The 18,183-nt window shown below is 42.5% G+C and overlaps 1 protein-coding gene across 1 annotated transcript in view; it reads right to left on the bottom strand.

Annotated features, from left to right (window-relative positions):
* The window catches only part of ERFE (erythroferrone), a 69,592-nt gene that overhangs the window by 34,469 nt on the left and 16,940 nt on the right, over positions 1–18,183 (bottom strand). The window contains exon 2 of the mRNA XM_030216278.1: positions 3,318–3,440. Within this exon, the coding sequence (XP_030072138.1) occupies positions 3,318–3,440 (123 nt within the window). The remainder of the gene's footprint in view (positions 1–3,317; positions 3,441–18,183) is intronic.

Consider the following 18,183-nt stretch of genomic DNA (forward strand, 5'->3'; position numbering starts at 1 on the left):
GGTTGCTGGCACCCAGTTATTGATGGTTAAGAGCTTGTTCATCAATTAATTTGCATGTGTAACTCGCCACCACACCCAAATTTGGGCGCTATATATAGAATCCGGGGGACTGAGTACACATATATATTTACACTTGCCTTGAATCAGATTAAATTTGTCTTTGTGCATTTGCACACTATTTATTGGCAGCTGGTTCTGGGTGCTTATTTTATAAACACATATGGGCATCTATATTGTCTTTATAAAAGGAGAATTAATTATTTGAAATTTGATATTGAAATTGACATTGAAACTGAAACTGAATTTGGAATTGAAATTGAAGAATATTGAGAAGTATTGGAAAATGTTGTTAGAAAAAATGTTTGAATTGTCATAGTTTGACCTGAAGACGATTGATGGTTTCATCTTTCTTGAGGAGTCAGAACTCTTTGACAAATACCTCTGGAAGTTCATATTGAAAATTTGGTTTATTTGGGCAACTGGTTATAGAGTTTGTTTCCTTATTTTATCTTTATAAAGGAAGCATTTACTCTGAACACCCTGTTATAAAATTGAAGGTTATATAGTTTTAAGTGAAAGAGTTCTGCCTTAAGGTGTGAGGGAAAGGCCAACACAAAATCTGATGGAACACCTTCCGCATCTATCAGAATCTGGTGTCAAAACTAAATCAGATAGGGTTCACCTCAGTGCAACTGGCATTTATTAGCGTCATATATAAAATGTATCCATTTCTGTACTGCCTTCAGTTAGATATATCTAATGTGTGGACTTAATACAATTTCACCATCTGTTCAAATGGTGGGGGCTTTATAGCTTCATCTAATAAACTTCACATATGTCCAGTGCCTTCAATCCTCAGACATTCATAATCTAATACTTTCCCTTGTATCATTTCTCTTTTATACACGTCTTAATTTTTTAACATTTTGAACTACTTTGAATTACTTTCACAAATTCACTTAGACCTCCGTTAGGTTCATTGAATGGCCTGCAGCATGTTTCACAGTTGCTGCGTCAGGGTCAAGTCCGTATTAAGAATGCCATCATGAAATCTTTGCAAAGAGAGAGCAAAGATTTCTTGATGGAGTGGCCTAGTGGTTAGAGCACCAGTCTTGCAATCCAGAGGTGGCTGGTTCAAATCCTGCTGCTGCTGCTGCTCCTTGTGATCTTGGGCAAGTCACTTAACCCTCTATTGCCTCAGGTACAAACTTAGATTGTGAGCCCTCCTGGGACAGAGAAATATCCAGTGTACCTGAATGTAACTCACCTTGAGCTACTACTGAAAAAGGTGTGAGCAAAATCTAAATTAATAATAATACAGACTTGACCCTGACGCACCAACTGTGAAACATGCCACATGTGTTAGGTTTTCAAGGCAGAAACTAGGTTCATGAGCCCTTGGGCCACTGCCGAGGAGCGGCAGTGGCAGGCAAAACCACCTCAAACCAGAGACAAGGCAGAATTCTGACAGAAACAGCTAGACTTCACCTGCACTTGACCGCCCTTCTCCAGGAGTTGAGCCCCTGGATACAGGCGGCCGGCAGGACTTACAGGACAGGGCAGGAACTGGATACCAACTGGGCTGGAAAGGGACTGAGGGTCAGAGGGGAAAGGAAAATACATGGGAAGCAAGACAGACTACTGGGCTAGGACTCACAGACAGACAATACAACACTAGGCAGGAAATGGACAGGCTTGAGAGCAAAGACTAAAAGCTGCAAAGCAGCCACTAAGAAAGGAAACACAGACAGGTAAGAGCCAGAACTGAAAGCTGCCAGGCAGCCACTAAACAAGAAACACAGACCACCAAGAACTAGACAAAGAAATACAAACAAGAAACAAGACTGGGAAACAAGCAATACAGTACAAGATAAACTACACAAAGACTAGACAAGAAACAGGCAAGACTCTCAGACAATAAACTGGACTAGGCAGAAGTGCACAGAGCACACCAGCATACCAGGGACCTTAGGCGATGCAAAGGCAAACACAGAAGTTTCCAGGTGTTTAATAAAGCCCATCAGCTGCTGAAGTTCACAGCTGCAGGAATCACAAGGCAGCTACGGGTGCTGTTCAGGCACAAACAAGAGAAGCAAGTCTGGCAGCCCGGAAGATCTGGACCGGAGTGGGCTGAAGTCTGGAACAGGTGACAGTTCATAGCAGCCACCGGTTCAGGCCACCAGAGGGCGAGGTGAGCACAGACAATGAAACAGTCACCACCGTGACAACATGTCATTCAATGAACCTAACGGAGGTCTAAGTGAATTTGTGAAAGTAATTCAAAGTAGTTCAAAATGTTAAAAAATTAAGACATGTATAAAAGAGAAATGATACAAGGGAAGGTATTAGATTATGAATGTCTGAAGATTGAAGGTGCTGGGCATATGTGAAGTTTATTAGATTCAGTTAGATATATGCAGAACTTTTGTCAATTGAAGCCTCCCATCAAGCTCCTGTGGTGTCTTGGGACTCAGTATGGTACAAATGCAATGGATGGAAGTTAAGTGGATAGCAGCTGCTAGCTGTAACTTATCTGTTTAAATCTCAATGGAGAAACAGCAATCCTAATTTTAAATGGATAACATCTATATAAAGTTATACTTAACAAGATATACAGATAACTTATCCATATAAAATTATACCTGCATATTCAGCAGTTTGACATACAGATAGGCTAGCTGAAAATCTGCATAAATATATAACAACTCCATTGAATATTCATCTCTTTATACTCTGCTCTATGACCCCCCACCCCCTATCCCTTATTTAGACAGATGTGGTGAACTGGGTGCAAATTGCTTTCAATAACATGGGGTAACGTTTTTAAGAGTATGGAAAATAGCCCAGAGCAGTGAAAAAGTCTCTGGTTCAGTCCTAAGAAATAGAAACTACCTTGGTTTTGGTATAAATTCACAGTCAACATTTATTCAGCACACTGCATTCCATATAAGTGCATGTTGTTCTAGAGCTCTACAATGAGTAGTCTTGTAATAGTAACATAGTAGATGATGGCAGAAAAAGACCTGCATGGTCCATCCAGTCTGCCCAACAAGATAAACTCATACGTGCTACTTTTTGTGTATACCTTACCTTGATTTGTACCTGTCCTTTTCAGGGCATAGACCATGTAAGTCTGCCCAGCACTATCCCTGCCTCCCAACCACCAGCCCCGCTTCCCACCACCGGTTCTGGCACAGACCGTATAAGTCTGCCCAGCACTATCCCCGCCTCCCGCCACCGGCTCTGCCACCCATTTCTATTCATGTAAATGGGATTTGTATACATTTGATAGCTGGAGGAACTGGGTGCAGTTTCACCTTTGGCTTCCTGGAGTTTCCTTTGCTCCTTTTCTTGCTGTTCACTCCCTTGTTTGAGTGTTTTATGAACAGCATCCATGCATCATGTGGGTCTATGTAGCGAGCATTCTCTGGGACAATTTCCTTTAAAAAATGACAAAAAAATACCCTTTTAGTGCAATCAACAGGGATTGGGAATGAACCACTACCGCCCTCAGCCCTCTGGCTTTATGTAGAAAAGAACAGCAAGAGGGAGAAAGGCAATACATGTATCCATAAACATATTGGGGCCCTTTTACAGATCGGCGGTAAACTCAACGCGGGCTTACCGCTCACTTTTCCGGGACTACCGCCGTCCCAACGCGGCTGCTGGTGGTACTCCTGCCTCGAGCACGTGTCATTTCCAGGGGAATAGAAAAACCCTCAGAAATGGCTTGGCAAGAAATAACCTGGCGGTAATTGGGCATCGCTGTATGCTGCCTGGTTACCACCGGGTTAGCATGGGAGCCCTTATCACCTCCACAATGGGTAGCGGTAAGGGCTCCCCACTGCGTGGCCACGCAGCAAGAGTTATCTCACTGCATGGCCATTTGGGGGGGGGGGGGGGGGCTTTTGCCAGCTGCAGAAAAAAACAGCCCTGGTTATAGGACCCCATAATGAAGCTGAAGGGAGAGAGATTCAAAAAGAATGTGAGAAAAATACTTTTTTTTTTTTTTGAGAGCGTGATAGAGCCAGATTACTATCAGAATTTGAGCATATTTGGGGACATGTGCAAAGGGGTCTTTGTGGTAGAGAAAAGCTGGGACAGATCAGTGATCAAGTTGGGACTGAGAAAGTACAATAGATAGATGGAAATGGACAGATTAGACGGATGACTTAGTTCAGAAACATAGAACATGACTGTAGATAAATATCTTAAGTCCCACCTAGTGTGCCCATGTTTCCCTTTTCTGCAGCAATAAATATTACAGAGCTCACATACTCTCCATCTTTATTTTCACTTCTCTGCAACTACGAATTCTCCCATTGTTTCTTGAATTCTGATAATGATTTTGCCTCCACTACTACTGCTGGAAGGCGGTTCCATACATCATCCATATGTTTCCTTAGATTGCTCCTCAGCCTACCCCTGTAGAGCCCCATATCATGACCTCTTGTTCTAAAATGTAAGTTCTGCTAAAAAGTGATATGATATGATATAGTACTTCTATTCCGCCAAGTCTCAAAATATGGTTCAAAGCAGATTCCAACTATAAATGTAAAAAATAGAAAGAAGAATTACAAGTACAATTTCTAAAACAGAATAGTCTTCAAATTCTTCCAAAAAGAAAGGTAAGTAGGTGAAATTCTCACTGAAATGGGTAAAGAGTTCCAGACCTGAACAGTTTGATATAAAAAAGATGTTTGTAATAATTTTTTGTATTTAACGCCAGAAAATGATGGAAAATATAAGAGGGTGCATTATTTAAATCTTTGAGGTATTTAAACGCATGCTTTGCTTCGGATGGAGAAGATGACGGCGGTTCTCCAAGGTCGGATTGCAACTAAGTGATTTCTTAAAGTCTGGGATGCCTTTTTGACTACTTTGACTATGAGAGTTCATACAGTTTTGTTGAATGATCTTGATATTTAATATTGGGGGTACCATTTCGGTAATCTTCTTTGGGCCTTTCTTGTTTCATGCATATTCTTTGTTCTTTCTGTGTAATAGTGTGGGTGAAGAGGGTGAAAAATGCGAGTAGTAAGGGGAAGCTAAGGGGGGGGGGGGTATGGGGATGTAGGTGTGGGGAGGTGTTATGGGAGAGAGGGGGGTGAATATATGATATTTATTTGGGTCATCTTCTATATCTCTTTGCTGTATATGAATATGGTTATAACATTCAGTTATGATTGTCTTTCCTGTTTCTGTTGTTGATGACTTGATAAAGATATTTAAATGCCTCTTTCATATCCCACCTATTCTTTTGCTCCTCTGGGGTACACATATTTAGGTTCTTATGTCTCATTTCATGAGACTTGTGGACCAGAGTCTAAACCACTGTGAAAGCCCTGTTCTGAACTGCCTCTGTATCTTCTTTGCTGTATGGTCTCCAGAACTGGACAATACTCCAAATAAGGTATTGGCAAGATATGGAAAACTTTGCTTGCATATTTTTAATGTGCATTAAGACTTGTACATGCCCTTTAGATCCTATTTACAAAGGAAGTCACATTACAGTTTTGTAATTCATTTATGTTACCTGCTAAAGTTAACCTGTTAAATGTGTATATTTTTGATACTGTTTTATGGTAGTCCTAATTTGCTGTTCTCAGGTTTACCTCATTTATTGTATTCATGTTTATATGTAGCTATTTTTTACTGTTGTTATGCTGTTAACAAAATTGTAAGTTTTATTTTAAACTGTACCTGCTGTACACTGTCTTGGGTGAATCTCTTCATAAAGGCGGTTAATAAATCCCAATAAGTAAACCCATGGTAGCTCCAAAGCCTCCACTGTATAGTAGGGCCATTCCTGGCACTTGAGGAAAGCACCTGTGCTGTGTGAAGAAGGGGATAAGGGAACAGAGAGGGGGGGTACCAGGGCAGGAGAAAATAAGGCCCAGAGGAGGGGACAACCCAGATTCTCAGCTCAAGGAGTTCCATATGTCAGGAGAAGGCATAGATCATTTTCCCCAGAGGGCTGGAGGCAGGGTAAAAACTACGATTCCCAGCAGCCCTTGAAGAGGTCTTACAACAGAATCAAAGACTTCTTATCCCAGCAGCCCCCGGTGGAACCCAAGGGAAAGGCAGGTAAAGGTGAAACCCAAGACACGGTCGGGAGGCCAGGAATGGAGGGGGAGCCACTAAGCAGAACTAATCAGGGGGAGGAGGATCAGCTGAATGGGTGGGGCAAGGAGCCCATGGAATGGAAGGGGGAAGAAAAGGAGGAGGAAGTGAAGCAAGAGGAGCCGATAGAAATTGCAGCTCTGGCAAGATCCAAAGGTAAAAGGTTCAGACAGCAGGTAACCACTTGGTGCAGGGTCATGGTAAACAAGAGAAAGCAGTGGCTACCATGGAGGAGCCAGGAAGCGACAGGATCAAGTGGGAGGAAGCCAGGAGACAGAGCTGGCCAGAAGAGGGAGGGGACCCCTGGGAGCTCTCTGCCTCTGAACTGCTGATGGGATTTCTAAACTGCTTGTTTGAACTGCCTGTTTGGAAGTGCTTGTTTTCTTTGAACTGCTTGTTTTTCTTTGTGGAACGTTTTTTGCTTTTGGAATCACTTATTTTGAGTTGCATCATTGGGGCTGCTGGGATTCATGTCCTGTTGGTTTATGAACTGCATTTTTGAAGCGGTGGAGATTCCAGAACTGCTTTGCTTTTGGAACTGCATTATTTAAAATTACTTTTTCTAAACTGTTTATTTTTGGGATTGCATTCTTGAAACCGCTGGGATAATTTCCCTGGCGGATATCTCGGGACCTGTGCTGGAATAGAACCGCCGGCGTACCTCAGGTCGGAGGGTAAACCAGGAGGATTACAGGGAGTTGTACCTAATTGGAATATCATATAGAAAACTTGGGCCGGAGGCCAGAGTTTTCCTGAGAGGAGAAGAGGAATCCTTCACAGCTGGTAACGGGGAGCAATGGTGGCTACCAAGCATTAATGCAGCCGCTGGAGATATGCTTAATTTTTCCACATTATCTGCTGTGTTAGCAGTTAACACAAGTTAGCATCACTACTACTACTACTACTATTTAGCGCTGCACAAACATAGAAGAAAGACAGTCCCTACTCAAAGAGCTTACAATCTAATAGACAAAAAATAAAGTAAGCAAATCAAATCAATTAATGTGTACAGGAAGGAGGAGAGGAGGGTAGGTGGAGGTGAGTGGTTACGAGTCAAAAGCAATGTTAAAGAGGTGGGCTTTGTCTAGATTTAAAGGTGGCCAAGGATGGGGCAAGGCAGGGCTCAGGAAGTTTATTCCAGGCGTGGGGTGCAGCGAGATAGAAGGCGCGAAGTCTGGAGTTGGCAGTAGTGGAGAAGGGAACAGATAAGAAGGATTTATCCATGGAGCGGAGTGCACGGGAAGGGGTGTAGGGAAGGACGAGTGTGGAGAGATACTGGGGAGCAGTAGAGTGAGTACATTTATAGGTTAGTAGAAGAAGTTTGAACAGGATGCAAAAACAGATAGGGAGCCAGTGAAGTGACTTGAGGAGAGGGGTAGTATGAGTAAAGCGACCCTGGCGGAAGACGAGACGGGCAGCAGAGTTTTGAACCGATTGGAGAGGGGAGAGGTGACTAAGTGGGAGGCCAACAAGAAGCAGATTGCAGTAGTCTAAACGAGAGGTGACAAGGGTGTGGATGAGGGTTTTGATAGAGTGCTCGGAAAGAAAGGGGCGGATTTTACGGATGTTGTAAAGAAAGAAACGACAGGTCTTGGCGATCTGCTGGATATGAGCAGAGAAGGAGAGAGAAGAGTCAAAGATGACCCCAAGGTTTCGAGCTGAGGAGACAGGGAGAATGAGAGCCATCAACAGAAATTGAAAACGGGGAGAGTGGGGAGATGGGTTTGGGGGGAAAAATGAGAAGCTCGGTTTGGTCATGTTTAATTTCAGGTGACGTTGAGACATCCAGACAGCAATGTCAGACAAGCACGCTGAAACTTTGGATTGGATGCAAGGTGACATATCAGGGGTAGAAAGGTAGATTTGGGAGTCATCAGCATAGAGATGGTAGGAAAAGCCATGGGATGAGATTAATGAACCAAGGGAAGAAGTATAGCTAGAAAAGAGGAGGGGACCAAGAACAGAACCCTGAGGTACGCTGACAGGCAGAGGGATAGAAGTAGAAGAGGATCCACCAGAGTGAACTCTGAAGGTGCGGAGGGAGAGGTAGGAAGAGAACCAGGAAAGGACAGAGCCCTGGAATCCAAGTGAGGACAGGGTATCGAGGAGTATGCTGTGATCGACAGTGTCAAAAGCAGAGGAAAGATCAAGAAGAATGAGGATGGAATAGAGACCTCTGGATTTAGCCAGTAATAGGTCATTGGAGACTTTAGTAAGCGCAGTTTCAGTTGAGTTGAGAGGGCGAAAACCAGATTGTAGTGGGTCAAGAATAGCATGTGAGGAGAGAAAATCAAGGCAGCGGTGGTGAACAGAACGCTCAAGTAATTTGGAGAGAAAATGGAGGAGGGAGATGGGTCGGTAATTAGAGGGACAAGTAGGGTCGAGTGAAGGCTTCTTAAGGAGAGGTGTCACCACAGCATGTTTAAAGGCAATAGGGACAGTTGCAGTGGAAAGTGAGAGGTTGAGAATGTGACAAAAGGAATAAGAGTAGGTGAGATGGCATTAAGAAGGTGGGTGGGAATGGGATCAGAGGAACAGGTGGTACATTTTGAGGAAGAAAGGAGAAGTGTAGTTTCCTCTATAGTAACTTCAGGAAAGGAGGAAAAGGAATGAGGGGAAGGAGAGAGAGGGGAACGGACTGGTGGAGGGAGAGGTGGCGAGGTAGAGAATTCAAGGTTTATCTTTTGAACCTTGTCGTGAAAGAATTCAGCAAGGGTCTGAGGAGATAATGAAGGGGGAGTTGGGGGAGGAGCACTCTCCACATTTCCCCAGCTGCTAACATGAAATTTCAAATTAAGGGCTAGATTCTATGTATGGCAATCTGAAAAATCCACGCAGAAAAGAAATACGGCTAGGCATATTCTCTAAAATATGCCTTCATTTTATAGAATTGGCTTAAAGTTCCACGTGGTATGTAGAATGTGACCAAATTTAGTCGTGTCTATTTAGGCCACCTTTTACTTGGTGCAAATCCCGATGCCTAAATTAGGCACAGAGTAGATGTATTCTGTAATAGTGCACATAGATTATAGACACATCCACCCCCCCCCCCCCCGCCCCCCACCTGCCCATGGCCATGCTCCCTTTTCAACTATGCGACACAGAATTTGGGCGCACCACATTACAGAATACACTTAGCGAGTTGTGCGTGTAAATCTCAATTAATACCAATTAGTGCTGATAATTGCTTGTTGACATCCAATTAATAATGCTGATTAGCTTGTTAACAAATTATGTCTATTGTTATGAAATATGCTTTGATTTCCACACAGAAATCTTGGTGTGATATATAGAATCTGGGGGTAAGGGACTAATCCTATAAATAAGGTGCTAACATTTACACACTGAATATGCACATCAATGATTAGAATACCGGCATATACATGCATATGTTTCTACTAAACCCCTCCCAAATTCTATATATCGCGCCTTAATTTCCGCACAGAAATCAAAGCGTATTCTACAACAATACACATAATTAGTTAACTAGGTAATCAGTGTTGTTAATTGGATGTTAACAAGCAATTATCAGCACTAATTGGCATTAAGATTTACATGCATAGCTCGCTAAGTGTATTCTGTAATGTGGTGCGTATAAATTCCAAGTCACATAGTTGAAAAGGAGGTATGGTTATGGGTGTAGAATAGGAGGGCCATGGGCATTTCTAAAATCTATGTGCATTATTATAGAATACACCCGCTCTGTGCCTAATTTAGGTGTTGGCATTAATGCCAAGTAAAACAAGGCCTAAATGGATGCGACCAAATTTGATCGCATGGATGGGCACTCAGTGTATTCTATATATAATGCGGAAATTTAAGCCTATTCTATGTGTGTCTGTGTCTGTGTGTGTCCCGCATGTAATAGAACTGTTAAAAAGTTGTTGTGGAGTCAAAAACAAAAAGAAAAACTTCAAGTGACGTCACATTAGTGGATGCACGCCTATGACGCAGTTGTCACCTTTTTTCCTTGGACATGTGTATAACATCAATGCATACCGTGACACTATTCTATGTATGTGCTAGGCGCTTTCCCTACCAAGTCACTTGTAGAATTTCCATACTTCTCATTTGTATGCAATTTCCTTTCAGCATCGATCGCTGATTTAAAATTGGCAAGTTCAACCGCGAATATAGATGCACATGGTATTTAACGGCCACATTTGAGCATCTCGCCCTAGGTGAACATTTAATCTTTGAGTTCAAAAGGTAGTTTGAGTCTCCAGTATTCAATAATGAAACAAGTGAAATTTAAGAGACTTTTGGGCTCATTTTCAAAAGAAAAGGGCACCCATCTTTCGACACAAATCAGGAGATGGGCGTCCTTCTCCCAGGGTCGCCTAAATCGGCATAATCAAAAGCCGATTTTGGGCGCCCTCAACTTCTTTCCGTCGCGGGGACAACCAAAGTTCATGGGGGCGTGTAGGAAGCATAGCGAAGGCGGGACTGGGGCGTGCTTAACACATGGGCATCCTCGGCCGATAATGGAAAAAAGAAGGGCGTCCCTGATGAGCACTTGGCCAACTTTACTTGGTCCATTTTTTCTTGCGACCAAGCCTAAAAAAGGTGCCCGAACTGACCAGATGACCACCGGAGGGAATTGGGGATGACCTCCCCTTACTACCCCAGTGGTCACTAACCCCCCCTCCCACCCTAAAAAAAAAAAACTTTAAAAATATATTTTGACAGCCTCAATGCCAGCCTCAAATGTCATACCCAGCTCCCTGACAGCAGTATGCAGGTCCCTGGAGCAGTTTTAGTGGGTACTGCAGTGCACTACAGGTAGGCGAACCCAGGCCCATACCCCCCTACCTGTTACACTTGTGGTGGTAAATGTGAGTCCTTCAAAACCCACCACAAATCCACTGTACCCACATGTAGGTGCCCCCCTTCACCCCTTAGGGCTATGGTAGTGTTGTACAGTTGTGGGTAGTGGGTTTGGGGGGGGGGGGTTGAGGGGCTCAGCACACAAGGTAAGAGAGCTATGCACCTGGGAGCAATTTCTGAAGTCCACTGCAGTGCCCCCTAGGGTGCCCAGTTGGTGTCCTGGCATGTCAGGGGGACCAGTGCACTATGAATGCTGGCTCCTCCCATAACCAAGTGGCTTAGATTTGGTCGTTTCTGAGATGGGAGTCCTCGGTTTCCATTATCACCGAAAACCGGGGACAACCATCTCTAAGGTTGACCTAAATGTTGAGATTTGTGCGTCCCCGACCGTATTATCGAAACGAAAGATGGCTGCCCATCTTGTTTCGATAATATGTGTTTCCGCGCCCCTTCGCCAGGACGTCCTGCAAGGACGTCCTCAGGAAAACTTGGGTGCCCCGTTCGATTATGCCCCCCTTTATGTTGCTACATTTGCATATCAGACTGCTAGATGCTAGACTGCACTTCCTTTGGGTATAAGATCTGAGTTGTGTTATCTAAAATTTAGGAAGCTACTAAATGCTTTTCTTTTTCAGAAAATTTTAAAGTAATGTTAGTTTATTTTAATATTCTGTATAAGAGAATGTTACTTATGATTGTCTGTATCTCTCTACAAATTGCTAGCCATCTTATATTGTGATCCACAATGAGCTGTTCTCATTTGTAATGGAATACAAGTTTTTATTGTAATTGTACTAGTACATTAACTGTTGTTTTTTTTTTTTTTTTACCTCTCAATGAACATACAGTTAGTGTATGTTAAAACCTATATTCAGTGCGTTTTATCTAACAAAAAAGGTGCCGGTACTCAAATGCTAGGCCACCCTTCAGGAGTGAGGTGATCAATGAGGGACCCACCTCACAATAGCCAGGCCCCCTGCAACCAGTCACAGAATCTAGGACAAGGTGGAATTGGTGGGTAGAGCCTGAGATCTTTCATTAAAACTTGAGGACCATGGGTCAATTTTGGCAGCCAATGGAAAAGGTGCCGGTACTCAGTACCCCCAAGTACCCCCTCAAAAAAAGCCCTGCCTATATTAATCCTATAATGTGGTTTACTAAATAGTGCAGGGTCCTTAGAAGAGCATTTTCAATATGACATCTGTCCAACTTTGGCCATTTTACAAAAAACGTCCAAAATCTGAATAGGAAAGAAGGTCATTTTCAAAAAAGAAAGTCTTTTTTTTTTTTATCGAAAATACTGTTTAGAACAAGGTTTTGTGATTTGCACGCTTTGTTTTTTGGTCCATTTTCGGGAAAAAAAAAAAAATCCAAGTGCAAAACACACAAAATCAAGCCATTAGGATGTAGGAGGAGCCAGCATTTTTGGTAGACTGGACCCCCTGACATCCCAGGAAAGCAATTGAGCACCCTAGAGGGTACTGCAGTGGACTTCATAAAATGCTCCCAGGTACACATCTTACCATTGCTCCCTTATCTTGTCTTCTGAGACCCACAAAACCCACTACCCCCAACTGTACACCACTACCATAGCCCTTACGGGTGAAAGGGGCATCTATATGTGGGTACAATGGTTTCTGGTGAATTTTGGAGAGCTCACAGTTTCCTCCACAAGAGTAGGGAGAGGTAGGAGCCTGGGTCCACCTGTTTGCAGTGCACTGCACCACCACTACACTACTCCAGGGACTTGTTTGCTATTCTAATGAACCTGAGTATAACATCTGAGGCTGGAATAGAGGCTGGCAAGAAATGCTTTTAATCACATTTTGGGGGAGTGGGAGGAGGGTAGTGACCACTGAGGGAGTAAGGGGAGGTCATCTGATCATTTAGGACACCTTTTTGTGCCTTGTTCGTTATAAAAACAGGTCTAGCTCAAAACGTCTTAGTTTTAGTCCTGGACGGTTTTGTTTTGTTCCATTATGGCTGAAAAACGTCCAAATGTTAGGAATGCCCAGATCCCGCCTTTAACATGCCCCTGACATACCCCCTTGTGATTTGAACGCACTTCTGACAGACTTCATAGAAAAATGTCTAAAAATTGGTTTTGAAAATACCAATTTGGATATTTATGTGAGAAAAATGTCCAAAGGCATATTTATGCCACTTTTTGGACATTTTTCTCTTTTGAAAATGAGCTCCATAATGATCTATGAGTTTCACTGGTCTAACAATACATGATGTATTTTATTTTCTGTTAATATATTTGAACATGTTCATGCTTTTCTAATTGTTATGTAAGTCACATTGAACCTGAGTTCTACTTGGGCTAATGCAGGATATAAATGTCATAAATAATAATAATAATAATATGAACTACTGATAATGTGCAACTCAAGAACTGTGTATATAACTAGGAATGACTTTACAATTAACACACCAGTCCCATTATTTTGCTTTCCTTTTATTTGGTAAACTTAATAAAATAGAACTACTTTAAAAAACACAAAAAAGAAAAAGATAACAACATAAGAATAGCCATACTAGGTCAGACCAATACTCCATTTAGCCCAGTATTCTGCTTACAACAGTGGCCAATTCAGGTCACATGTACCTGACAGAATCCCAACCAGTAGCAAAATTCATGCTACTGATCCCAGGGACAAGCAGTGGCTTTCCTCATATCTATCTCAACAGCAGACTATGGACGTTTCTTCCAGGAACTTGTTCAAACCTTTTTTAAATCCAGATACACTAACCGTTGATACTACATCTTCTGGCAACGAGTTCCTGAGCTTAACTATTCATTGAGTGAAAAAATATTTCCTCCTGTTCATTTTAAAAGTAGTACCGTGTAACTTCCTTGTGTGACCCACAGTCTTTGTACTTTTTGAAAGAATAAAACATTGATTTATGTTTACCCATTTTACATCACTCAGTATTGTGTAGACCTCTATCATATCCCCCCTCAGCTGTCTCTTTTCCAAGGTAAAGATCCCAAACCTCTTAAGCCTTTCCTCGTATGAGAGGAGTTTCATCCCCTTAATCATTTTGATCGCCCTTCTCTGAACCTTTTCTAATCCTGCTATATCTTTTTTAAGATATGGCGACCATAATTGTATACAATACTCAGTGTGATCACACTGTGGAGCTATACAGAGGCATTATAATACTCTTCTTTTCTATCCCTTTCCTAATAATTCCTAGCATTCTGTTTGTTTTTTTTGGCTGCTGCCATACAGTGGACAGAAATTTTCAGCATATTGTCCACGATGACACCTGGATCTTTTTCTTGGGTGCTAGGGTGGAACCTAGCATCAAATAACTGATTTGGATTATTCTTCCCAATGTGCATCGTTTTGCACTTGTTCACATTAAATCTCATCTGCCATTTGGATGCTCAGCCTTCCAATTTTCTAAGGTCTTCCTGCAATTTCTCACAGTCCACATGTATTTTAACAATTTTGAATAGTTTTGTGTCATCCGCAAAGTTAATCACCTCACTCGTCTTTCCCATTTCCAGATCAATAATAAATATGTTAAATAGCATCGATCCCAGTACAGATCCCTGCAGCACTCCACTATTCATCCTCCTCCACTGAGAAATATGGTCATTTAACCCTACCTTCTGTTTTCTATCCATCGACCAATTCCTAATCCACAACAGAACATTGCTTCCTGTCCCATGGATTTTAAATTTTCTCAGGAGTCTCTCATGAGGGACATTGTCAAATGTTTTCTGAATATCTACTATAATAATTTGCACCGCCAATGTTCTGAAGCTGACTGCCAGGAAGTTGAAGCCCGGTTCGTAATGTCTGAAGCCTTCCGGTGACATCACCGTGTTGCCTGGGAAACCACAACGTGACTCAAGCACGGGCGCTACGAGTTCGCACCACCATCTTCATCCCCTCCCAGTTCAGCAGTCCCCCCCCCCCCGTACATCATCCCCCTCCCTCTGTCTCTGTGGCCTCCGAGTGCAAGGAGGACACGTGCGAGTGCCCCAGCCCTTCGCACGTGGCAGCTGCTGTTTAAAAAGTTTTACCTCCTGCTCGGCCGGCAACACTGAAGTCCACCAAGTACAGATGCCGCTTCAGACAGGCTGTGGTTCGCTGTTCCTCTGGTCCCGCCCTTCCGCAAACAGGAAATGAGGGTGGGACCAGCGGAACAGCGAACCACAGCCTGTCTGAAGCGGCATCTGTACTTGGTGGACTTCAGTGTTGCCGGCCGAGCAGGAGGTAAAATGTTTTAAAAAGCAGCTGCCACATACGAAGGGCTGGGGCACTCGCACACATCCTCCTTGCACTCGGAGGCCACAGAGACATAGGGAGAGAGGCGCTGGGTGGCAGAAATCAGAGAGGGGGGTCCTGAGATGAGGGGGGTCCTGAGACGAGAGAGAGGGGGGGAGGTCCTAAGACAAGAGAGGGAGGGGGTGGGGGTCCTCAGACGAGAGAGGGTGGGGGTCCTGGGGGAGGAGGAGGATTCAGGAGGAGGGGGGGTGATGGGGAAGGGGGAGGAGGAGGAGAGGGGTTGGGAAGGGGGGAGGAGGAGAGGGTAGGGGGCCCTGCAACCTTTCTAGTGCCCGTTCCTTTCTGTTGGAAACGGGCCTCTTTTACTAGTCTAGATATATTACATCAACTAGTTCAACTTTATCCACATGTTTATTCACACATTCAAAGAAATGACGCGTGAGGAAAGACTTCCCTTGGCTGAATCTTTGCTAACTCTGTCCCATTAAACCATGTTTGTCTATGTGTTCAGTGATTTTTAAGTTATCTGTTTCATCTCACTTTTCCCTAAACTACTGTCATTACCTGTGTTTTGGTATTCCCTCTGTCTTTGCATTCTCAATCATGTTTTATAATATACCATAGAGAAAGGCATCATATAAATGCCAAAAATAAAAAAGAAAGAGATTAAATATGATCTCTGCTATTGCAACAAATGGGTAGAATAGATGGACCTGGTGGCCTTTATCCACCATCATATTTCTGTTTCGATGTTAAAAGAATGGAAGAGAAAGAATTCTAAAGTATGTAAGAAAGAAAAATATCTAGGATGTAATTCCAATAAGAAGAACACACTAAACATTCCATTCAAAATGTTTCCAATGCCTGATGATATCAGTGTGCCAGAGCAACTAATGGTGAAAATATTGCAAAGTTCAACTGTCATCAAGTCCAAACTTGAAAGAGCAATAATGAACTTTCACTTGAGACTGACTGACTAAGGCCAATTTGCTGCCTGCAGAGAGATTACTTGAGCCACTTCCATTTAGGAATGCTAAGAGGAATCCAAGTCAAAATTAACCCTTTGAAGGCACTGGCAAGGCAGTTTGCCTATAGCACACACAGTAACAACCTCTTCCTTTCTTTTTGTAGTGACACATATAGGGACCCCTAAGGCCCCTAAGATGACGTTTCTATGCCTACTATGTAAAGCGGAAACCTTTTTGGGTCAGGAAGGGCTCAAGGGAGGCATTAGTATGAGGTATTTGAGGAGGAAGACCCTACCAAAGAGGGAGGGAATTATAATTCTACAAAAATGGGATCCAGATACTTTTTATCATTTGTCATTTATATTCTGCCTTATCCAAGATGGATTACAATTACACATTCATAAAATCAAACACATTAAAAAAAAAAAACAAATAACATTACCAAAACAAATGACAGCAAAAAATTAAAATCTCTTAGCATATCTACAAAAATAGTACAAAAACACAGTGGCTAGTCACAGCTCTGCACCAACCCAAGCATAGGAGCTGACTCTGTAGGTGCTGTAGGTGCTTCAGCACCCCCAATATTGAGAGAAAATTCCTTAGATGTGTCCAGGGAGGGGTTATTTCCACTGTGCTTAGCACCCCCAATAATTTTGAAAAGTTGGCGCCTATGAACCCAATATATAAAAAACAACAAAGCAGTGGAATCAAATGCATTTATTGGAACAATACCCGACGTGGCAACGTTTCGCCCTCAGGCTGCGTCAGGGGTACAAACTATGAAAACAAAACACAAGTATAAAAACATATATAGCCATACATAACAACAATGTCATAAGCATGATTCAACAAATAAAAAACAATTATTTAAAAATTTATTCAACATATATAAAACAATCGTTTAAAAATTCTAAAAAACATGTATAGGCATACATGATATCATCTGTAAGACAAATATTGTTCCAATAAATGCATTTGATTCGACTGCTTTGTTGTTTTTTATATACTGTTTTGTAAGCCGTTGTGTGCCTTTTTGTTTTTTTGTTTTGTGCCTATGAACCCAAGCCAACACTAATAACAGCTAAGTATGCCAAGTGGATCCTCAGCCCACTCCATCTCCACATTGCATGCTACACACTCGACGAAGTGGCAGTCACACTGAGTCCTACGTCTCAAAAGGTGTTCATAAATAGAAAAGCTTTCAATTGATTTCTAAAAGCAGCAGAATCAGTCATTAATCTAAGTGCAACCAGAACTTGATTCCATTCTCTTGAGTCCACTAGAGAAAAGGAGCATTTCCCTGTCTCTTCAAAATGAATCTTATCAACAGCTGTAGAGAATAAATACCTGATGCTCTCAGGCCTTTTGCGTATTGAGAGTAAAGTCTTGAATGATATTCTTTTGTCTATCAGAAGCTAAACTAGCTTGGTAGAAAAGGAGTTATATGCTGAGAGTGAGGCACCCCTGTAATCAAATGGGCTGCTGAATTTTGAACACTCTACAGTGATTTTCACTAAAATGTTGGAAGAACTAAATAAAAAGCATTGCAGTATTCCACTTCAGATAAAATACTAGATTGTACCACTGTTCTAAAGTCCTCAGATGGTATCATGGGTTTCAGTTTATTCAATAAACATAACTTAAGGAATGAAGACTCCACCATTGAATGAATTTGGGACTTTAAAGTCAATTGTGCATCTAGAATGACTCCCATATTCCACACTTGTTTTTATCTTTAGCTGGAAGGAGTCATAGAACTAAGGAGGCCTCAAATAGGAAAGAAGATAGAATGTCTGCTAGGAGGATGACAAGGGAGGATTTATCTAATGGAGTTGTGTTCCCTACTCAGTTGTTAAGGTCAGAGCTCAATTTGTAGACAAAAAGGAAGTGGAGCTGAGGAGTCCAGGGAAGGGGTAGGAGGGTGCAGGAGCAGGAGCAACAGGAGAAGGACTGAATTAGAGAGACTGTTTTTGCTCTGCTCCAGGCTCCCCCTCTTCTTCCCTGCAAGCTGCCTG

This window comes from Microcaecilia unicolor, chromosome 10, assembly GCF_901765095.1.
Source record: "Microcaecilia unicolor chromosome 10, aMicUni1.1, whole genome shotgun sequence".
Taxonomy (NCBI): Eukaryota; Metazoa; Chordata; class Amphibia; order Gymnophiona; family Siphonopidae; genus Microcaecilia; species Microcaecilia unicolor.